The 25,071-nt window shown below is 45.1% G+C and overlaps 1 protein-coding gene across 1 annotated transcript in view; it reads right to left on the reverse strand.

Annotated features, from left to right (window-relative positions):
• Window positions 1-25,071, reverse strand: part of GALNT14 (polypeptide N-acetylgalactosaminyltransferase 14) — a 657,875-nt gene that overhangs the window by 205,756 nt on the left and 427,048 nt on the right. The window contains exon 3 of the mRNA XM_040351317.1: window positions 17,564-17,662. Within this exon, the coding sequence (XP_040207251.1) occupies window positions 17,564-17,662 (99 nt within the window). The remainder of the gene's footprint in view (window positions 1-17,563; window positions 17,663-25,071) is intronic.

Below are 25,071 nucleotides of genomic sequence, written 5' to 3' on the forward strand. Positions count from 1 at the left end.
CAAGGCCCAAGGACGTTCGAATACATATTGCCCTTTAGATGTTGCAGAACTACAACTTCCAGCATGCCTGGGAATGCTGGCACTTCTAGTATTGTAAGTTCTGCAGGCCCACATTTTTCAGGCCTTTATGCACGGGTCTCTAAACTGTGGCACCCTAGATGCAGCAAAAGTAAAATTCTTAGCATGCACTGACAGACCGTGGCTGATGGGAGTAGTAGTTTTGCAACAGCTGGAGGTGGACTGGTCTTGAAACCCAGAGTTAGGTAACAAACCCGTAGTGTTTTGCAACCATTCTGCCTCCAGCTGTTTTTTTCCTGTTGAAAAGCCTGTGGCGTGCAAAACACAACCCAAAAACTCCACCCGGATGCAGTGAAAAATGTGCACACACCTAAAGAGTGACATCACAAAAAACTGCGACGGGTACATACGTCAGTGGCCCTCCGAAAAGGTCCCGTCTCTGACCCCCGGGGCGTTAGGCTCCTGACAGGGAAAAGAGTTAGCAACGCATATCTCCCCTATACGTGTATCCTGTGTTGTTAATAATATATTCATAATTATGCAAATGATAATGGCTGCTATATTTATGCAAAAAAGGTGGCGACCGAAATGGCAGGATATAAAATCTGTCATGTTACCCCTGTCATTGATTAATAAGGCGAGAATGCTTCCAATTGTTGAATAGCATACATTTACGTCATATATCCATAAGGCTGTCAACAGAAGTATTACAATATACTTTGTTCTTCATCTTGCAGAAGTTCCTGGAAACAGGATACGATAAGCTGCGGAGGCAGCCAGAGAAAAGGGCTGTGGTCAGCGCCCTAATCGCTGACTTTGGCGGCCAACACGACCACAATGCAATTGTGAAGAAGTGGTCTGACCTGAAGAGGCGCCAAATGGATCAGGTCAGACGTCTTCGGGCTAAATATCATCCAGGTAAGTTATTGTTGACAGTTATGTTTTTTTTTTAAAAAGTGTATTTTGTGCGTGAACTCGAAAGAGAGAGGAGCCGGCCTGCAGGAGTTGGGAGGCCTCCCCCAGAGGCAATCTGCCACCTTTCTCCATGCCCCGGTTGGCAATGGCGGGTGTGAGGGGGTCCTCCCAACCCAACCTCGCATAGCACACCCACCAGGGGCGGGGCTGAGACCACCAAACTCAATTCACAGGTAGCCGAGAGCGGGATCCGAACCCCTAGCTGCAGAGGTGAATCACTTGTCAGTGCAGTGGCAATCGCGTGGAGCCACCGCAGCTCCTTTGGTGACAGTTATGTAAGGTCATATGTAATTCATGTAAGGTCAGATGTTGTTAACCAAGATGCCATGTTGTGCTAACATATATCACCACCAGCCAAGGTATTCATAGTACTGTTGAAAAAAGACATGGGACAGCAGACAGGAACACAGAAGTTATGTGGGAACATAATTTTCCCATTGCTTTGCATGGGACTTTAAAGAAAAACCCCGACCATGGCAAGTGGGGGTGGGTAAGGTTTAAACCACCTATCCTATGTTTGTGGCTGACATATAAGTAACCTGTGTGCCAAGTTTCATATAAATATCTTTAGCCGTTTGTACGTGATGCTGGAACATACATACATACATACATACATACATACATACATTTATGCACACACACACGTTGAGTTTTATATATATAGATTACCACTAAATTCCTGTGTTAGGAGTGGGGTTGTTATAGTAATCCCGTGTGCTCCATCAGGCCCTTTTTTTAACATGAGATGGTCTGAACAAAACAAAGGAGACAAAAACAGCTCATTTTAACATGGTTGCATCCCAGCTCACGCTCAGTCCCCTGTAGTGCCCACAAGACCCTTTAATATAACATTGTCCCATTGGTTAACTGTCTATATAAATCAATTTGTATTCATATACAATACAGCAGAGTACACAGAATTTGCATACGTCATTAGAAAACATTTATATAATATATGAACATTATGTTATTATAGGAGCTCCAATGCCAGTTGTCCGCGCCAAGCGCAGAAGGCGCCAGGCCGATGAGGAGGAGGAGGAGGATGCGGCAGAGGAGGATGCGGCAGAGGAGGAGATGCATGAGGAGGAGCAGCCAGGGCCCTCCCACTCCCCAACCCCAGCTCCTGTTGAGGAGCAAGCTGAGGAGCTTCCCCCCCCCACCACCCCAACTTCTCAAGCAGAAGAGCAGGAGGAAGAGAGCGGTCCTGTGAGCCTCTTTCAGGAAGGTAAATATGTGCACAATGATTAATAACATTTCAACAACAAAATGTAGATATAAAAATGGACAACATATAAAGCGCACCTGTCAGATTGTAGAACCATAATATGCTATTGATGCTAGAAGTATACAGGTAGTGCATAATTATTAGGCAAGTTGTATTTTTTGAGGATTCATTTTATTATTGAACAACAACCATGTTCTCAATGAACCCCAAAAACTCATTAATATCAAAGCTGAATTTTTTTGGAAGTAGTTTTTAGTTTGTTTTTAGTGTTAGTTATTTTCGGGGGATATCTGTGTGTGCAGGTGACTACTATTACTGTGCAGAATTATTAGGCAACTTAACCAAAAAATAAATAGATAGCCATTTCAATGATTTATTTTTAACAGTGAAACCAATATAACATCTCAACATTCACAAATACACATTTCTGACATTTAAAAACAAAACAAAAACAAATCAGTGACCAATATAGCCACCTTTCTTTGCAAGGACACTCAAAAGCCTGACATCCATGGATTCTGTCAGTGTTTTGATCTGTTCACCATCAACATTGCGTGCAGCAGTAACCACAGCCTCCCAGACACTGTTCAGAGAGGTGTACTGTTTTCCCTCCTTGTAAATCCCACATTTGATGATGGACCACAGGTTCTCAATGGGGTTCAGATCAGGTGAACAAGGAGGCCATGTCATTACTTTTTTTTATTTAATACCCTTTCTTGCCAGCCACGCTGTGGAGTACTTTGACACGTGTGATGGAGCATTGTCCTGCATGAAAATCATGTTTTTCTTGAAGGATGGTGACTTTTTCCTGTACCACTGCTTGAAGAAGGTCTCTTCCATAATCTGGCAGTAGGACTGGGAGTTGAGCTTGACTCCATCCTCAATCCGAAAAGGCCCCACAAGCTCATCTTTGATGATACCAGCCCAAACCAGTACTCCACCACCACCTTGCTGGCGTCTGAGTTGGACTGGAGCTCCCTGCCCTTTACCAATCCAGCCACGGGCTCTTCCATCTGGCCCATCAAGACTCACTCTCATTTCAGCAGTCCATAAAACCTTAGAAAAATCTTTCTTGAGATATTTATTGGCACAGTCTTGACGTTGCAGCTTGTGTGTCTTGTTCAGTGGTCATCGTCTTTCAGCCTTTCTTACCTTGGCCATGTCTCTGGGTATTGCACACCTTGTGCTTTTGGGCACCCCAGTGATGTTGCAGCTCTGAAATATGGCCAATCTTGTGGCAAGTGGCATCTTGGCAGCTGCACGCTTAACTTTTCTCAGTTCATGGGCAGTTATTTTGCACCTTTGTTTTTCCACACGCTTCTTTTGTTTGATGATCACGCTTCAGAAGCTTTGCAGCTTTAAGAGTGCTGCATCCCTCTGCTAGATATCTCTCTATTTTGGACTTTTCAGAGTCTGTCAAATCCTTCTTTTGGCCCATTTTGCCAAAGAAAAGGAAATTGACTAATAATTATGCACACCTGATATAGAGTGTTGATGTCATTAGACCACACACCTTCTCATTACAGAGATGTACATTACCTAATATGCCTAATCTGTAGTAGGCTTTCGAGCCTATACAGCTTGGAGTAAGACAACATGCATAAAGAGGATGATGTGGTCCAAATACTCATTTGCCTAATAATTCTGCACTCCCGGGATGTGTTAGACACATAACAAGTGTATACACATGATAATGATTGATTAATAAGCAAAAAAAAATATTTATTTATTTGGTAACGTTATTTGAAATCCAAATGTTTTTTTATTATATCCTAAAAGCATCAAGAGATATGAGGAGGCAGAACAGACTCATCGAAAAGACCCACCAGAGGATCCTGCAAAACCAGCGGAAGATGAGCTACCTCACCCAACAAAATGCTCTGCTAGAGCAGCAGCTATCGGGTCAGATTGCGGAAATGCACCGCATTCAGAAACGCATTGAGAGCTATATTTAAATTTATTTTTGTATTAAAAAAACTTATTTTTTGGAAATGTTTCATTTCTTTTTGAGATAGAGTTGTAGGTTTTTCAACACATCTAACTTCACATCAAACAAATCAACATCAACACATTTAACTTCATAATAAGCAAAAACATTTTATACTATTATTTTATTTAACATTAACCTAGGACAAACTAAAGCACACGACACAGACACAACGAACACAAAATAAACTGTTGAAAAATGAACATAACAAAAGCAACAATATATATATATATACAAAGAGAGAGAGAGGGAGAGCAAGAAAGAGAGAGAATGCAGATGAGCTCTTGCAGACAGCCCAATGGTTGCAGTATAAATGCCGCAAAACAGGGTTTAACATAAGGTTCATTGTTATAGTTACACTTGCTGTTTAGATCCGGTCTGGTAGTCCGGTCTGGTAGCTTGTAGCGGAGGCTGTTGGTGGATCCGCTGTGCCAGAGAGGTCATGAAGCTTTACTCAGCATGGAGGCAGCAGCAGGAGTATTAAAATATAATATAACTAGACAATGCATTTCCTGAGGAAAATGCGAGTGGGAATGCTGAATAGCTTAATTGGTGAGCCCCTTGCCAAAGACATTCACCATAACCACTACACTATCTTTAGGACACACAGCTTCTTTCTCTATCTGCAAAGTATAGAGTATGCTGACTTCCTGGTCGCCCCTCCCCCCTCAATAGGTTTCCCCTCCCCCCCAGGTCAGTGAGGAGGAATATTGCACTGAGGTCAGGAAAGTTATTTATGGAAAGAAATAACATTACAAACGCTTTTAATTCACAGATCTAATACATGATTTAAGCCTCCAAACAAAGCTTAATAAATCCTCAAACGTACATGCAATTGATACAACGACTACACCGTTTGAAATACACGGCCCTTGTAAACGCATCGATATGAAATTTATGTAGATAAACTTAAAAATGTGGCCATGTCTGCGATTTAGAAAAGAGCGTCTTTGTGAGTTCTGCAGCAACATTTTTTAGATAATTTCACATGAGAGTCTATGAGACATAATTTCTGGCGGTTGCTCCAATAACTAAAACTAAAATACGTATCGCAGAATTGGTCACATTGCCATAAACCAGACAAGCATAGCTACGTTTTGATATAAAAATTGTGTATGAAAAGTAGATCTTGTGGGCGTGAGACCAATTTGTTTCCCCTTTTTGTAAAGATATTTTTAATTACAAAGATCTCCAATGTTAAGGTCACATGACAGACTCTAAATCCCCTCCATAGGATTACATTATAACCTATTGCATTTTTGTGAAAAATTCGCAAAACGTAAATTGCGTTTTCACCAAAAAATTGTAAACGATAACGATCTGAAAAGTCATAGCCGGATAGCTAAATATTTTGTGACCGCTTTAAAGTTTTTTCAGTGTCTGTAAGTGAAAGTATGAAGTAGCTGAAACTTTTGGCAGGGCATGTAAATTCAAAGGGGAAAAGGATGTTCTCATTGACTTCAATGTTAAAAAAAAGGGTCTAAAAGCTTAAAATTTATAAAAGTGTAAAAAGTAGAAAAAAACTTGAAGAAGTCCCATCATTAGCTGAACGAGACGAACATTTTTACAGTTGAATGGTCTCAATAGCTGAAAGTATGCCGAAGTTACGCAGAACCAAAAAACGTAAGGAATAATAAGATTACTAAATTTACGGATATCAATACTGGAAATGTTTATTAAAGCATTCACACTAATTAAGATTAATACATTTACGGGTATCCATACTAGGAATGCTTATTAAAGCATTCCCACTAAGTATCACACAGGCATGATTTACAAGCAGTAGTGGTAATAGTAATACATAGCATAAAAACACTTGGGGAATACTTTACAGCATCAGTAGTGGTCATAGTAGTCAATAGTGTACCAAAAAATTGGGACACAGGTGTCTTGACTGAGCTGTAATAGTAGTAGTAGACATTGACAATACAGTGTCAAATCACTCGGGCAAGAGGTGCCATGATGAACAGCAGTCTTAATAAGAGTATATAGGGTGTGAAATAACTGCTGACATAGGTGTCTTGACTGGGCAGCAGAAGCAGCAGTAGTAGTATTAACAGTAGTAGTTGATACAGAGTCATATCACATAGGCAGGAGGTGCCATGATGAACAGCAGTAGGAATAGGAGTATATAGAGTGTCAAATAACTGCTGACATAGGTGTCTTGACTGGGCAGCAGCAGCAGCAGAAGCAGCAGTAGTAGTATTAACAGTAGTAGTTGATACAGAGTCATATCACATGGGCAGGAGGTGCCATGATGAACAGCAGTAGGAATAGGAGTATATAGAGTGTCAAATAACTGCTGACATAGGTGTCTTGACTGGGCAGCAGAAGCAGCAGTAGTAGTATTAACAGTAGTAGTTGATACAGAGTCATATCACATGGGCAGGAGGTGCCATGATGAACAGCAGTAGGAATAGGAGTATATAGAGTGTCACATAACTGCTGACATAGGTGTCTTGACTGGGCAGCAGCAGCAGAAGCAGCAGTAGTATTAACAGTAGTAGTTGATACAGAGTCATATCACATGGGCAGGAGGTGCCATGATGAACAGCAGTAGGAATAGGAGTATATAGAGTGTCAAATAACTGCTGACATAGGTGTCTTGACTGGGCAGCAGCAGCAGAAGCAGCAGTAGTATTAACAGTAGTAGTTGATACAGAGTCATATCACATGGGCAGGAGGTGCCATGATGAACAGCAGTAGGAATAGGAGTATATAGAGTGTCAAATAACTGCTGACATAGGTGTCTTGACTGGGCAGCAGCAGCAGCAGAAGCAGCAGTAGTAGTATTAACAGTAGTAGTTGATACAGAGTCATATCACATGGGCAGGAGGTGCCATGATGAACAGCAGTAGGAATAAGAGTATATAGAGTGTGAAACAACTGCTGACATAGGTGTATTGACTGGGCGTCAGCAGCAGCAGCAGCAGAAGCAGCAGTAGTAGTATTAACAGTAGTAGTTGATACAGAGTCATATCACATGGGCAGGAGGTGCCATGATGAACAGCAGTAGGAATAAGAGTATATAGAGTGTGAAACAACTGCTGACATAGGTGTATTGACTGGGCGTCAGCAGCAGCAGCAGCAGAAGCAGCAGTAGTAGTATTAACAGTAGTAGTTGATACAGAGTCATATCACATGGGCAGGAGGTGCCATGATGAACAGCAGTAGGAATAAGAGTATATAGAGTGTGAAACAACTGCTGACATAGGTGTATTGACTGGGCGTCAGCAGCAGCAGCAGCAGAAGCAGCAGTAGTAGTAGTATTAACAGTAGTAGTTGATACAGAGTCATATCACATGGGCAGGAGGTGCCATGATGAACAGCAGTAGGAATAGGAGTATATAGAGTGTCAAATAACTGCTGACATAGGTGTCTTGACTGGGCAGCAGCAGCAGAAGCAGCAGTAGTATTAACAGTAGTAGTTGATACAGAGTCATATCACATGGGCAGGAGGTGCCATGATGAACAGCAGTAGGAATAAGAGTATATAGAGTGTGAAACAACTGCTGACATAGGTGTATTGACTGGGCGGCAGCAGCAGCAGCAGAAGCAGCAGTAGTAGTATTAACAGTAGTAGTTGATACAGAGTCATATCACATGGGCAGGAGGTGCCATGATGAACAGCAGTAGGAATAGGAGTATATAGAGTGTCAAATAACTGCTGACATAGGTGTCTTGACTGGGCAGCAGCAGCAGCAGAAGCAGCAGCAGTAGTAGTATTAACAGTAGTAGTTGATACAGAGTCATATCACATGGGCAGGAGGTGCCATGATGAACAGCAGTAGGAATAAGAGTATATAGAGTGTGAAACAACTGCTGACATAGGTGTATTGACTGGGCGTCAGCAGCAGCAGCAGCAGAAGCAGCAGTAGTAGTATTAACAGTAGTAGTTGATACAGAGTCATATCACATGGGCAGGAGGTGCCATGATGAACAGCAGTAGGAATAAGAGTATATAGAGTGTGAAACAACTGCTGACATAGGTGTATTGACTGGGCGGCAGCAGCAGCAGCAGAAGCAGCAGTAGTAGTATTAACAGTAGTAGTTGATACAGAGTCATATCACATGGGCAGGAGGTGCCATGATGAACAGCAGTAGGAATAAGAGTATATAGAGTGTGAAACAACTGCTGACATAGGTGTATTGACTGGGCGTCAGCAGCAGCAGCAGCAGAAGCAGCAGTAGTAGTATTAACAGTAGTAGTTGATACAGAGTCATATCACATGGGCAGGAGGTGCCATGATGAACAGCAGTATTAATAAGAGTATATAGGGTGTGAAATAACTGCTGACATAGGTGTCTTGACTGATCCAGAGGAGTCATGGGAGAAAATCATGTGGTCAGATGAGACTATAATATAACTTTTTGATCATAATTTCACTAACCGTGTTCGGAGGAAGAATAATGATGAGTACCATGCCAAGAACGCCATCCCTAATGTGAAGCATGGGGGTGGTAGCATCATGCTTTGGTGGTGTTTTTCTGCACATGGGACAGGGTGACTGCACTGTATTAAGGAGAGGATGACCGTGGCCATGTATTGCGAGATTTTGGGCAACAACCTCCTTCCCTGAGTTAGAGCTTTGAAGATGGGTCGAGGCTGGGTCTTCCAACATGACAATGACCCAAAGCACACAGCCAGGATAACCAAGGATTGGCTCTGTAAGGAGCATATCAAGGTTCTGGCGTGGCCTAGCCAGTCTCCAGACCTAAACCCAATAGAGAATCTTTGGAGGGAGCTCAAACTCCGTGTTTCTCAGCGAGAGCCCAGAAACATGACTGATGTAGAGAAGATCTGTGTGGAGGAGTGGGCCAAAATCCCTCCTCCAGTGTGTGCAAAGCTGGTGTAAAACTACAAGAAAGGTTTGACCGCTGTAATTGCAAAGAAAGCCTACTGTACCAAATATTAACATTGATTTTCTCTGATGTTAAAATAGTTATATTCAGCACTGTAAATACATCAGGTCCGGGGCTTTATCAGGGAATGCATGACAAGGGACCCTTCAGCGCCCTGAACCGACGACGGGTGCCAGAAAGTCACCGCCGATCCAGGACTCATTCATCTTTATGAATGTGAGTCTGTCCACGGAGTCTGTGGACAGACCGGTCCTCTTGTCCGTGACCACCCCACCTGCCGCGCTGAATGTCCGCTCAGATAGTACGCTGGAGGGGGGGCAAGACAATAACTCCAGCGCATACTGAGCGAGCTCGCGGCAGGTGTCCAATCTGGCAACCCAGTACTCCATGGGGTCGTCGGTGCTCATACTGTCAGAAGCACCGACGGACGCCATGTAGTCTGCCACCATGTGGGCCAGCCGCTGGTGGTGACTGCTGCTGCTGCTGGTGCTGGTACTGGGTCGCTCGGTTTGGAAGAACATCCTCATCTCTTCCATTAGGTCCCCTGCTCGGCTGCAGCTGGGTGCAGCCACCTGCTGGGTGAGATGAGGGGGGACAACTGGAGGCCGGGGAGTTGCCTGCTCCAACCGTCTGACAATGGCTGCCTGCAGTTCCTCCATCCGGTGCTGCCTCCGGCTGGCTGGGATGAACTGCTCCAGTTTCCCCTTGCACCTGGGATCCAAAAGGGTGGCCATCCAGAAATCATCCCTCGTCTTGATGGTCTTAACCCGGGGGTCCCTCCTGAGGCATCTCAGCATGTGGGCAGCCATGGGGAAGAGCACAGCCCGCTGTGACTCCTCAATGCTGGCCAGGTGAATGAGGTGCGACTCTTCATCCCTGAGGCGCTGCTGGTCAAACTCAGACATGCCCAACCCCCGGACTATCGGTGCCCCCAACACCGGCTCTCCCTCCTGACCAGGCCCTGACTCCGGGACGACACCAGCAACCACCTCCTCCTCCTCTTCATCATCATCCTCCTCCTCCTCCTCCTCGTCCTGGCCCTGGTCTCGGTGGAGCATTGCTGACTCCTCCTGCTCCACCAAGGCACTCTCCCCAGCCTCGAGCAGGCGATCTAGTGTCCTCTCCAGCATGAACACTATTGGCAGCACGCTATTGAGGCCGATTTGCTCACTGCTGACCATCTTGGTCGCCTGCTCGAAAGAGGACAACACTTGGCAGACCTGGTTTATCTGCCCCCACTGCGCACAGGCGATGAAAGGGAGTTGTGGTGAAGCCCTCTCAGTGCCTAGTTCCATCAGGTACTCCCTCACCGCCCTTTGCTGCTCCCACAACCTCTTCAGCATGTGGAGGGTGGAGTTCCACCGCGTCACACTGTCCACAATCAGCCTGTGAAGGGGCAGATTGTACTTCCGCTGCAACTTGGACAGGGACGCGGTAGCAGTTGGGGAGCGCCTGAAGTGGCTGGCAATCCTACGCGCCTTTGCCACAATGTCACTCAACCCTGGATAAGTGCGCAGGAACTTCTGCACCACCAGGTTGAGGACATGTGCCAGACAGGGCACGTGGGTCAGACTGCCAGCACTAAGGGCGGCGAGTAGGTTGCTGCCGTTATCGCAGACAACCATACCTGCCTGGAGCCTTCGGGGTGTCAGCCACTTCTGGACCTGAGCCTGAAGTGCTTTCAGCACTTCTTCTCCAGTGTGTCTCCGGTCCCCTAAACTAACAAGCTGGAGCACGGCCTGACAGCGCACGTGCCCCACACTTGAGTAGCTACGGGGGCGCTTGCTGGGAGGCTCAGCAGCTGCGGAGACAGTGGCTTGAGGGAGACCAGCAGTTCTCCCCTGGACACCCCGGGGCGGCACCACAAGATCGGTTGCCGCCGATCCCTCACCGACGCCTCGGAGGGAAACCCAATGGGCCGTGAAGCTGATGTAGCGCCCCTGCCCATGCCTGCTGGTCCAGCCATCCATTGTCAGATGAACCCTGTCGCTGACAGCGTGATCCAGCGACAGGGTTACATTCTGCACAATGTGCTGGTGTAGGGCAGGGACACCAGTCCTGGCAAAGAAATGGCGGCTGGGGACACGCCATTGGGGTTGGGCCTGCTCCAACATCTGCCTGAAGGGGTTGCTGTCAACTATGTTGAAGGGCAGCAGATGTTGGGCAATAACCCTTGCCAGGAGCCCATTGAGGGAACGCACACGTCGGTCTCCAGGGGGGAAGGGAGTGGTGCGGTCAAAGGCGTCTGAAATCGACGCCTGGCGCCGGACGGCAGTGCGGGACACAGACGTGGAGGGTGCTGTGGAAGTAGAGGTCTGGCTGCCGGTACCAGTACCTCTACTAGAGGGAGCGGGGGGGCATGACCTGCTGGAAAGAGATGAAGATGTGGCAGGGGCTGCTGTACCCTGCTCACTTGTGGTGGTGGCGCTGCTACCACCACCACGCTTCATCTCGTCATACACCGCCCAGTGGTTTATCCTCAGGTGCTGGTTCAGGGCTGTGGTACCCACCCGAGCCAAACACTTCCCTCTCTTCACCCTCACTTTACAAATCCGGCAGATGGCCACGGTAGGGTTGTCTGCCACCAGGGTAAAGTAATTCCAGACAGGTGACTTCAGCACCGCCCTCCTGTCAGATGGGGTGACGCTTACTTGCACCTGCTGGGACTCAGTGCGCACAGGTGGAGCTGCCTGCTGCTGCTGCTGCTGCTGCTGCTCCTCCTCCTGACACCTCCTGCTGCCATCACCAGTGGAGACCCTGACGATGGTCTCCCTGGTGGTGACCTGGCGCACCGTTTCACCAGGGTGCCTACCTTCCCCGTCGTCACTGACGTAGTGAGCCGACGCGTCAGATGGCAACCATGATGGGTCACCCTCTTCGCCCCCAGAGATGTCAGACCAAGGGCTGAAATGTGTTGGTCTGAGGGAACCACCTGACATGGAGCCTCTAGCCTGGCTCCGCTGTCCCCTCACCCACGCCTGGGTCTGACTAGGTGCTGCTGTTTCCTGCACCAAAACAGCAGCACCAGTTTGAAGGGATGTCTCTGGGATACTGCCAGCAGGTATCCCATCCTCCTCATCCATCCCTTCAAAAAGGTCCTGACCATCAGGACAGAGCTGGAGGTCTGCCTGATGCATGGCCTCCCCCAAGAGATCCCTCTCACTGTCGCTGTCGAACAGTAAGATGCTGGACTCTTGGGGGCTGGGGGGGGTAGTACAGGCACCGGTGTAATGGTGGTACTACTGTGAGTCGGGACCGACGACTCAGTGGCACTGCTGTGCCCCATGTAGTCCACCACTACTTGAGCCTGAGATGGCAATATCGGGCGGCTGCCCGATGGGAAGAACTCCCGGATCAGGCGTACTCCCCTTGCACCCGATCCTCTACCACTAGTAGGGGCACGAGAGGTACCCCGTGCTGGCAGCGATCCAGCACTGGGAGTAACTCCCCTACCCCTGCTGCCACGGCCACGGATGCCGCTCATTATTGCTGATATGTGTGTGGGGGGGGTAAACTTTATTGGGGGGGGGAAATGTGAACAAAATGTGTTTTTGTGTATTTTTTACAAGACAGGCACGCAGACAAAGACGTACACAGACAGCTACTAAACTATAAGAAAAGTAGTACACCAGACAAGGACTACAAAATTAAAGAAAAAAAAAAGCACTAAACAAACACTAACTTTTTTTTTTTTTTTTTTTTAAACACAAAACACAGACACTAAACACACACTAAGCTAAGCTAGATGAAATAAATGTACACTAACAGTGTGTACACTTACTACACAAAATTTAACTAAACTGAACACAAAACTTAGCTTTTATAAAAGCTCTTTAGGAAAAACTAAACAAAATGTGAACTGAGAATGCCTAGCAAATATCACTGAACAGCGAACCTGCAAGATCTAACAGTAACACAAGATGAACAAAACTTAGCTTTTAGAAAAGCTCTTTTAGAAAGCTCAGCAAAATGTGTTCTGAAATCTCTAGCAAATATCACTGAACAGCGAGGATTGCAGGATCAAACAGTAACACAAATGAAAAAAACAGCACAAAACAGCACAAAACGTAGCTTTGAAAAAAGCTCTTGGGTCTATTGCTTTGAAAAAAGCAGTTGATATACTGGAAAAGATCCACTGGAATCACTAAATAGCAATGCTGGTGATGATCTAAATCAATCAGAAACAAAGACACAGGAAACCAGGAACACAGAAACAGCCTCCACACTCTATAGCCAGCTTCTGAATCTGCAATGAAATGGTGCTGGGAGTGAGCTTATATAATGTCCATGCAGGCAGGTTCCTATTGGTTGCTAACCTCTGACGAGTGTGGAAGGAGAACTCTGATTGGCTCTGATGCAAAAGGGCGGAGCAAATAATCGCGCAATATTCCTATTGCCGAATATTCGCATTGCGAATATTCGGCAATATAAAATGATCGCTTCAGCTACTCGGCCCAATGGCTCTAATCATACCAGCAATGCTTTTAGACGTCTATGGAGATCACTAGGATGTGATCTGTTTTAAAAATGAAACTGTAAAAATCGCTCTGATGCGGAAGATCGGGGCGAGGAAAGTAATCGCGCGATATTGCGTTTGCCGAATAATCGCATTGCGATCTTTCTGGAAAATTCAATGAACGCTTCAGCTACTCGGCCCAGGGTCTCTAATGATACCAGCAATGCTTTTAGACGTCGATGGAGATATCTAGGATGTGATCTGGTTCAAAAAAAAAATTGTAAAAAATCGAATATTCGGAATTGCGAATATTCACCGCGAATTTCGAAATATAGCGCGATTTCTCGAATATGCTATATTCGAGTCGAATATTCGCAATGCGAATATTCGTGAGCAACACTAGTGGTTATTACCACCCCAGGCCAAGGGTGGCAGCAGTCAGGTCAAGGCATATTGAGTGTCTCCCTCAGCAACGAACTAGTGGGAGTGCTTACCCCACTGTGAATGCTGGGGAGGGGTATTTAAGGGACAGACGCCATTGGTGCGGGGTCCGTCCGTCCGCGCCTCGTGGCCCGCCTGGCCAGGGGTGCGCGTTGTGAATCCTAGCTCCGAGACCACGTTGGCCCGGGGCTGCGGCTTCGTTTGTTGGGCCCAGTTGTCTGTCTGGGATCCGTACCACAGAGGTGATCCTGTGCTGTCTGTCCTGCAGGAGGAAGCCACTGGATGAAGGAGACCAGGGGAGGACCTATACTGGGAGGGACTGTGCAAGACGCTGGTACCTTGGGAGAAGGCATGGAAACTTCATCCAAGGATGCACCATACACCGAGAGGCTTAACAGTTTCGCCTGTCAGGTCTAAAGGTTCTAGTGAGAAAAGCTAAAGAGATCCGGGTGCTGAATCCTGTGGCAGAGGATTCCGGATCAAAACATCTCACTGGGAAAGAAAGGTCTGTGGCAGAGACTGTACTTTATTCCGTGCGCCATCCCGGCTGCTAGGCCAGTGAGAGGGACCTATCCGGGTGAGCAATACCCACTCTGGCTAGAGTGGCGACGAGAACTGTTTGCTGGAAACAGGAGTGTTTCCTTACTTTGTGATTATGCACCTGAACCTACCTACCCTTCCACCACTTACTCCTCTTTTCTACTAAAGTTCTCCAAAATAAACCGAACGAGAAAGAGGTACATTGTGTGTGGACACTGAAATTCTTTGGACTCTCCTTTCACCCTGGACAGCGAGAATAGAGGTAACGTGCCACCCAAACATAAACCAGTAGCTCCTGTGGGGGGTAGTGCTACATATATTGTTATATGCTGCCACTAGGTGGAGATATTGTCTACTTTTTTATTTAAAGCGGGGGTTCACCCTAAAAAAAAAAATTCTAACATTACATCCAGCATACTAACGACATTTACAGGGTTCTGATTCCCGCGGGACTGAGCGTTCCTATCGCTGGGTTAGATGATTGACGTGTTGTGAAAAAGTTCTCATGTCGCACAAGGCATGTCACCAGTTTTCCGTAAATAGCCGAGCTGCGAGTCAGCGCTATACGGCGCCTGCGCCCGCCGCGTAGAGCTTTAAGCTAACAATGCACAGCAAAACGATTCAGAGGAGTGACTCCTTTCACCTCTCCCTCTTTCTGCCTTGCACCTACTGTAGTTTCCATAGGGACAGGCAGTTTGAAAGAAATCTTTTCACTTTTGCAAAAACGATACACAACAGGAAGTAAGAGAATTTCTCTCCAACATGAGTAGAAATCTCCTCTTAGTTGTCATTGGAACAGGGGCTGCCACTGGAAAATGTTCCCTCTATTCTTGTGAAAACTGTAAAATTTAGGATCATCCCACTGCCTTTTGTCCTGGGGACAATGGCCAAGGGCCAAGGATGAAGGTCAAAAAAAGAAACATCTCTATACTTACTTGCTTGGTGCAATGAAATTGCACAGAGTGGCCGTGAACCTCCTCTTCTCGGGGGTCCGCTGTCGCTCCTGGCCCCTCCTCTCTGTCCAGTGCTTCCCATGGGGGCACTTGTGCATGCTCGCTCCTGGGCCCTCCTGCTGCATCCATTGATACAGACAGTGGGACTCAGCCTCGCCCCACTCCCTCATTACTGGCTTTGCTGGGGCACTGGAAGCCGGTGGCTCCCAGTGCCCCAGCAAAGCCAGCAAGACCAAGAAGTGAGGGGGAGAGAACAGTTGCAGACATGCACAGCGCTACACTAAATGAGGGCTCAGGTAAGTAAAAGGGAGGGGATGCTGATGCCTAAACATTTTTTACCTTAATGCAAGGAATGCCTTAAGGTAAATAAAATGTAGGCTTTAGGACCACTGTAAGCAATGCCATTAATTTCTTCATGTCCAATACTTTACTGCTGGTCTGGAACTGAATGTGAAGGCTTCAGCGAGGGACCAGCTGAACAGACAGAGCATAGCTTAAAGGGGTTGTAAAAGCAGAAGGTTTTTTATCTTAATGCAGTCTATGCATTAAGAGAAAAAAAAACTTCTGTGTGTATGAGGCTCCCCAACACCCCCTAATTACTTACCTGAGCCCCTTCTTTCTCCAGCGATGTCCACAAATGTCTAAGTCGTCTGGGACACTCCTCCTGATTGGCTGAGACACAGCAGCGGTGCCATTGGCTCACATGGCTGTCAATCAAAGTCAGTCAGGCAATCAGGGGAGAAAGGGGGTGGGGCCAGGCCATGTCTGAATGGATACACATAGTTTGGGCTCAGGTGCCCCCATAGAAAGCTGCTTGCTGTGGGGGCACTTAATAGGAGGGAGGGGCCAGGAGCAGCAAAGAGAGACCAGAGAAGAGGAGGATCCGGGCTTCTCTGTGCAAAACCAACTGCACAGAGGAGGCAAGTATAACATGTTTTTTATTCTTCTTTTTTTCTTTTAAACAAGACTTTACAATCACTTTAAGTATAGCTTAATGCCACTGACTATCCATTACAGAACTGGTTGAGAAGACAAAATAAGAAGAAAACAGACACAATAGGGCTTGTGGATACACTGAACAGAAAGTGGGAGAAAAATAAGCCCTGGCATTGGTGCCCATGGTTTAAAATAGTTTCATCGCTGGTATAGGTGGAAAAAATTAAGTCCCATTGTTGATGTTAGAGGAATAAAAATGGTCACATTGTAAGTGTCAGTGGGATAAAATAAGACTTTTTGTTGGTGTCAGTGGGATAAAAAAAAAAGCTTCATCGCTGGTGTCAGTGGGATAAAATATGTTTTATTGTTGCTGTCAGTGAGATATAAAAAGTCTTATCATTGGTGTCAGTTGGATAAAATAGGTCTTGTCATTGGATTTAGTGACAAATATACTTCACTCTGTTGGTGTTCATACTTACTTATTACAATGCCCCCACACTGCTGCCCCTTGCTAGAAGCTGTAGATATAATTTGACATTCGGGCCGGGAATCACTCTGCCAGACAGTCGGCCATAAATACCGGGTTGGAGCACAGAACATCCCAGCACTTGGCACCCCGCTGCCACTCTCCGCAGTACTCGTGACACTTGGCAACTATGGGTTATTTCCTCAAAAGTGGGATTGCTAATGGCAGCCTATACATTTCTTTGCATACAGTTCATATAATGTAAGCTCCAGCATTCTTAATGTTTACATAAAAAAATTGAGAATTTGTTACTCCTCCATAAACAAAATAAAAAATGAAATCCCATCCAAGGTTGGTATTTGTCACTGAGATGTATTTTATCAGTGTTGCTCTTTCCATTCTTTTTTTCTTGCTTCTTCTAATTGCTCAGTTTTTCTCCCTACGCACAGCCTGAGACAGTGCAAGGAAAAATGTCGCCTGATCCTTTTCACAAACTGTCACATTCCCCACCACCCTCAACCTAACTGTCATCACGTTGCATTTTCTATCTTTTTTTTTTTTCATGTTGTGTGTTAATTCGCAGCCTTTCCAGGGATAGCCTGCAGTGTCACCTCTAAGAAAGTTAACTTCGATAAAAAAAAATTCACATGTGCCTCGCTATTTGGAAGAGCGGGGCACCCTCTTGTTGCAGCATAGAGCTTACCTCCTGATGGTTCTCAGAAGCGTCGATCTCGCCTCGTTGTGAAAAGTAATAATGACGCTTGTGGGTGGAAGATCCGATGAGTAGTGCAATTCTGTACATCTGAAAAGGAGAGAGAAAGCAATTACGCTGTAAGTAAAGCCATCATAGATTTACAGCTCATCATTTTCAAACATAACTTCTGACTAGTTAAAGTCCCATTTATCTCTCAGCAGTAAAGCGTCCTCTTCCTTGAAAGGAAACAATTTTCTTACTTTTTTCTTTTTTTTTTTAAGCTGGTAAAGCTAAAGTTTAATAGGCTACACTTAGTGCTTACAGACCAAAACCTTTTTGGTTCTTTCATTTTGGTAGAAAAAGGAAGAGATAAAAAAACTGTCAGCTTTTATTACTCTCTGTGTCCCCTTTAGGAAGATTTACACTCACTTCCTGCCCTGGTAACAATTATTACCAGCACAGGAAGTAAGTGAAATGATTCCAAAGGAGACAGAGATCACAGTAAAAATTTTCACATCTACTAAGATTCCCCCAGAGTTCCTGTTCCCGTGATTATTTCTCACCATATCAATAAGTAAGGGATTTGGGGCCAGATTCACAAAGGAGATACGACGGAGTATCTCAGATACTCCGTCGTATCTCTCAGAGTATCTATGCGACTGATCCATAGAATCAGTTACGCATAGATAGCCCTAAGATCCGTTTTGGGTGCCCTAACTTTACACAGCACATGTGCTGTATAAAGTATGGCCGTCGTTCCCGCGTCAAAATTTAAAAATTCACGTCGTTTGCGTAAGACGTCCAGGAATACGAAAGTACACTACGCACGTCGCCGTTCGAAAAAATGACATCACTTCGCGCAAAGCACGACGGGAATTTCGAAACGGAGCATGCGCAGTAGGTCCGGCGCAGGAGCGCGCCGAATTTAAATGGCACACGCCCCATTAAATTACGTGGGCTTACGCCGGAGGCCGCCAGCGTAGGTTTTCATTGCAAATGCTTTGTGAATCAGGCACTTGCGATGAAAACTTGCGGCGGTGTACGCCGCCGCACTTCTACGTGAATCTGGCCCTATGTCCCCAACTGGGAGTGTGATGGAAGTTACTCAAATCAATATTTTTGTGTTATGATTACTTTCCTCCTGAGCAACTCAAATGTTGCCTTTCTTGTTTTATTTCCTTTTATTTCTTGATCTATATAAGATGTATATATATATATATATATATATATATATATATATATATATATATATATGTATGTGTGAAAATATACTACAGTGCTGTTACTTTCCTTAAAAGACATTATAGGGTTAAAATCTCGGCTCAGGAAATGATTAAAGCGGTAGTTCACCCACAATCCCATGATTTTACCATCGAGACAGGCATTGTAGCGCGAGCTACAGTATGCCTGTCCCGATTTTTTTAACCCCGTACTCACCTTGTAGTCGTCCATCGTAGATTCCGGCTCCCGCGGGGAATGGGCGTGCCTATGGAGAGGGAGGATGATTGACGGCCGGCCCTGGCACGTCACTCTCCCCGAAGACAGCCGGAGTAGGTCTCGGCTCTTCACGGCGCCTGCGCACAGGCTATGCGCACGCGTCGTGAAGACCAAGCCTATTTCGGCTATTTCCGGAGAAGCGTGACGCGCCAGAGCCGGCCGTCAATCATCCTCCGTCTCCAGAGGCACGCCCATTCCCCGGTATCTTCGATGGACGACTACAAGGTGAGTACGGGGGTAAAAAATTCGGGACAGGCATACTGTAGCTCGCGCTACAATGCCTGATTTTAAGGTAAAATACATTTTTTTTTTTTTTCCCGTCGATAGGGTGAACCCCCGCTTTAAGTGAAGACAGCTGGCCCCTTCTACTGCACTCCTAAACTCCCTCCTTCCGGCCCACCCCATCCACTGAAGAATGAAGCCCCTGTGAGCTTCAATGGGAATCCCTGTATGACACGAGGACATTTGTGCTAATTAAAGACTTTTGAAACATGTGTAGTATGCCAAGAACAGACATCACAGGGGAGTGTAAAAAGAAACCACCATGTATAGACTGAACCAATCAATTGTGCTCAGGTGTATGATGTCATGTTGTCTTTAAAAAGCCAATAAATGAGTTCGGCCTTTTTTCTTGAAAGCTGGACACAGAAGGAAGCGAGCAGTGTGTTCCTCAGCTCTCTGCATGCTTTCATGATTTGGGTCAGAGGCAGAATGGGTTTTTGCCCTGAAGTTGAGTCAGGAGTTTAATCCTTTTCAGGAGACAGACAGCAAACATTCTAACCATTCCCCACTCTATCCAATTAACCCTTGGAGCTGATACCTGCCAGCCCTTTAAGGGGTTTAGAATGCAAAGGAGGTGCTTGGAAAAGAAAGAATATATTACAAAAAAATTCAACACATTACATCACTTCCGTACACACGATCGGAAATTCCAACAACAAAACCGTGGATTTTTTTCCGACGGAATGTTGGCTCAAACTTGTGTTGCATACACGGTCACACAAATGTTGTCTAAAAATCTGAACGTCAAGAACGCGGTGACATACAACACTACAACGAACCGAGAAAAATTAAGTTAAATGATTCCGAGCATGCGTAGGATTTTTGTGAGTCGGAATTGCATACAGACAATTGGATTTTCCGACAAGAACTGTTGTTGTCGGAAAATTTGAGAACCTGCCCGTAATTTTTTTTGGACAGAAATTTCGACAGCAAATGTCCGATGGAGCCTACACACGGTCGGAATTTCTGACAAAAAGCTCCCATCGAACATTTGTTGTCCGAATTTTCGATCGGCATTAGTTGTATTCTGTAAAATTTTTAATTTTTTGAATTTTTGGAAGTTGTTACCTCTTCTCATTCGATATGAGACTAGCATGCAACAAAAAATGGACGATTATTCAACCAATAATCTGATGTCTTTACGGAAGCAAGGCTCTGGAAAACTACAATATGCATGTCTGTATCCAAATGAACATCACATACCCATTGTATCTCTGTAACTTCACATACTTTCATACTTGTGAAGTTTTGCTGTTACTTTGCTGTTCCCATGGCAGGAAGAGATTAGAAAATTTCCCCAAAGGTAAAAAATATTGTCTGGATTTCAACCTTCTACTGAAAAATTCAGCAGCGGATTCTATCACCTATGCTTTCACCTCATGCAGGTGATGAAATGTATTTCCACCTCTCCTCACAGCTGTGATGCCAATCCTCACATAGCTCGCAGGTTTAAAAAAACGAAGAAGGCAAAAAATATATATATATTTCAAAATCGAACTGAAAAACTGAAAGTAGCGAGACAGTTGCCCCAGATTGGCATGGTAGGTGTCAGCCCCAGCTGACGATAGTATCCGTTGTATAATCATCAAAGTTTTCATTTAACGTTCTTTCAAAGCTTTGTGGTTGCGGCGTCTAAAATTGATTTCCTTCACATCAAAGCATTTTGTATGGAGCAGCCAAATTAATCTTCTTTACACAAAGCAAAATTCTCTAAAATATTTTATTACTTTTTCATAAGTTGGTTTGTGAAGCAATGACTTTACGAATGCGGCAGTGTCTTACCGAGGAAGATCAGCAACTTTTTAATTATGACATGAGCTGGTATAATGGATTCCACTGAAGCTGTGTGTCAGTAGCAATGCTAATGTTTTGCTTATTTCCAATGGCTGCCAGTCTGGTGAATATTAAGATATCGGGACAGAAGGTAACTTGATGTTCTCCCACCACTTTCTTTTAGTACTACACAAGCCACAATTAAATGATTTTCAAGATCATAGTGATAGCATTTGAAGTAACAAATAACAATTACCGTATATACTCGAGTATAAGCCAACCCTAATATAAGCAGAGGCACCTAATTTTACCACAAAACACTGGGAAAACGTATTGACTCGAGTATAAGCCTAGGGTGTCCATCTGCATGCCTCACTGTGCCTCACTTTGCCTCAATGTGTCCATGCCTCACTGTGTCCATGCCTCAATGTGTCAATGCCTCACTGTGTCCATGCCTCACTGTGCCCATGTCTCACTGTGCCCATGTCTCACTGTGCCCATGTCTCACTGTGCCCATGCCTCACTGTGTCCATGCCTCACTGTGTCCATGCCTCACTGTGCCCAGGCCTCACTGTGTCCATGCCTCACTGTGCCCAGGCCTCACTGTGCCCAGGCCTCACTGTGCCCATGACTAGACTGACATTTAACATAGGAGTCTATGGAAGGGGTGCCCGGGTTTGAAAAATCAGTGCTCCCAGCCATAGGTCCTCTAGACAGAAAACTTTGCACACTTGTAGAGGAGACGTGGAGCTACATGTGTGTCAAGTTCCGGGTCCAGGGGACCTACGACCGACCAGGTCCCCAAATTCACCAGAGAAATTACTGTTTAACATAGGAGTCTATGGAAGGGGTGCCGGGCTTTAAAAAAATCGGTGCTCCCCCGCCGTAGGTCCCCCGGAAAACAAACTTTTGCACACTTGTAGAGGAAGAGTGAGTGGAGCTACATGTGTGCTAAGTTTGGGGTCCAGGGGACCTACGGTTGGCCGGTACCGGGTCCCCAAAATACGAGAGATCAGGCACAAAAGGGTGACTCGAATGCCCACACACCAAGGGCCAAAGTGGACATCTACGCACTAATGATGGGCGCATAAAATGACAACTGCCAATCATAGAACACCAAAAACAAAATAAACAAAATGAAAAACAAAAAAACTGTTTCCCAATACCTGAAAGCTTTGCTCCATCACAGCACTGGAGTGAGGAAGAAAGATGACGAGATGGGTGAGTATATCTTGAATGTGCAAAGTGGTTGTGTCTCTTGGGCAACTTTACTGTAAGCTGAACTAAACCCATCGATTTACTCTACCGGGAATGTAACTGTCACATTGCCCATGGTCTCAATCAAATTGTCAAGCCATCAAATGGCTGGTGTCATAACTGATCACATGTGAAGTATCATGGCAGTTGAAGAACTAACAGAGGCCAAGATGGCAGTTTCCTTGGCTGAAAACGAAAGAAGAATTTAGTTCTGATTGAATATTTATCATAATCAGGTCACAAACACTTTTTGATCAGCAGATCAGGTACACAATTTTAGCAACAATATAGGTACTCATCAATGGTCAATGCCCGCCTTTTTATTTGCATGACCATTTTTTCCCAGAGAAGTCACCCCAAACACATATGGTTGCCCTTGTTTGCGCTCTCTTTCTACTCAAACCAGAAGCCTCCTCCTTAGTTGCTTCCACTGAATGAACTCCACACCTTAGAAGCTTTTTTTCCCAGACTCAGGAAAATGTTCCACCATAGTAGAGAACCTCACAAGTGGGAAAGTAAGGTCAAGTCTCTTGAAGACCCGGTACCACTTCCTTACACTGTAAACTTTTGCACCCCTTTTCCCATCACAATTGAACAAAATCTCGAGTCAGCTTGGCCTAGCTATTGCAGCAAAAAAAACGTTAGGCTTAAAACCTTCATCAGTATGATGTATTTAAAGAAAAGTAACCATTCCCGCTGATTGTTTTACAAGCGGAATTACCTCTGCGCTCGCTGACAGTTACATAAATGTGTCACAGAGATATTTTTTTTTCTAATTTGTTAAACGACAAAGCCTCATTATATTTTTATTATCACCGTTTTCCTTGATCGCAGCAAATTCACACTGCGTTCTGCTACAATTCCACTGTCTATTTATGCAGCTTTCAATGCCTATTTTTAACATTGTTACAGCGGCAAGTCTTTGGCATTGTGCTGTGCATTCCTATACATTTTAATGTATGTATTGTAAGAGGGAGCTGTCAGCTTGTTTCTTATTACCGGTAAGTCTGCGGATAAGTGATCACCCTGCATTATAATGTAATGTGTCATAATCGCTTCAGAAAAAAACAGTTCCACCTGAGTGTGAATAATGACATCCATTCAGACTCTTTTCTTATCGTTTTATGATTTTTTCTTCCACTTTCCACTCACATTTGCAGCTTGGTAAAGCTTGGCTGTCCTGACGTTATGAGACATTTTTTAACAGGCTGGATAATGATGATAAAGTGGCTTTTGACAAGAGTTTAAAAATTTGGTTTTGCTGATAGAGTTCACTAAATACAATGCGATACATTGGCACAGTCTCGTGAAATTTGATATAGCAGCTTTATAGATATATTATCTGCTTTAGTGAAATGGAGGACACTGATATTAGTCTAGCTTAGACCATCATGCAAAGCTGCCTGAGACAAGTATATACAGTAGATCCAAATCTAGGGAGCATAAAAAATATACATAAAGGGCCAGATTCAGGTACAATTGCGGCGGCGCAACGTAACCCGTTTACGTTACACCGCCGCAAGTTTTCAGTGTAAGTGCCTGATCCACAAAGCACTTACCTGTAAACTTGCGGCGGTGTATCGTAAACACGTCCGGCGCAAGCCCGCCCAATTCAAATGGGGCATGTACCATTTAAACTAGGCGCGCCCCCGCGCCGGACGTACTGCGCATGCTCAGTTTTGAAATTTCCGCCGTGCTTTGAGCGATGTGACGTCATTTTTTTGAACGGCGACGTGAGTTACGGCGTTTCGTATTCCCGGACGTCTTACGCAAAAATAAAAAAAAATTGAAATTCAAAGCGGGAACGACGGCCATACTTTAACATGGCTCGTGTAAAGTTAGGGCATGTAAAATCATGACTAACTTTGCGACGGGAAAAAAAATTACTAGCGACGACGTAACGAACGCGAAAACCGTCGTGGATCGCCGTAAATGCTCATTAGCATACCCGACGCAGGAAAACGACGCAAACTCCACCCAGCGGCGGCCGAAGTATTGCATCCTAAGATCCGACGGTGTAAGTCAATTACACCTGTCGGATCTTAGGGCTATCTATGCAGAAGTGATTCTATGAATCAGCCGCATAGATAGGACAAGAGATACGACGGTGTATCAGGAGATAAGCCGTCGTATCTATTCTGTGAATCTGGCCCAAAGTATATAGTCAAAGGTTTGTGGACAACTGACCATCATACCAATATGAGCTTTTTGGAGATTCTATTCCATGGCCATTAATATTGAGCTTTCTTCTCACACATTCACTTTGTAGTTTCAACATTTTCCACTCTTCTGGGAAGGCTTTGCGAGGTCAGGTCCTGATGCTGGAGAAGAAGACCTGGCTCTATATTGGCATTCCAATTCATAGTATGGTTGAGGTCAGGGCTCTGTGCTGGCCACTCAAATTACTCCGCGATTAAGTGCACAATTGTCTAATAGGTCTTAATATACTGGAGCATTAACAAATATCTTCAAATATCTTCAATGGAAACACCTAAACTCAATTATTTGGAGGGGTATCTGCATACTTTTGGCCTATTTGTAGAGATGATGGCCAGGAGTCTACAAACTTTAGGCTATACAGTAAAACCTTTGGATTGCGAGCATAATTCGCTCCAGAAACATGCTTGTAATCCAAAGAACTTGTATACCAAAGCAAATTTCCCCATAAGAAATAATGGAAATAATGGAAACTCAAATGATTCGTTCCA

Source organism: Rana temporaria, chromosome 4 (assembly GCF_905171775.1).
Source record: "Rana temporaria chromosome 4, aRanTem1.1, whole genome shotgun sequence".
Lineage (NCBI taxonomy): Eukaryota > Metazoa > Chordata > Amphibia > Anura > Ranidae > Rana > Rana temporaria.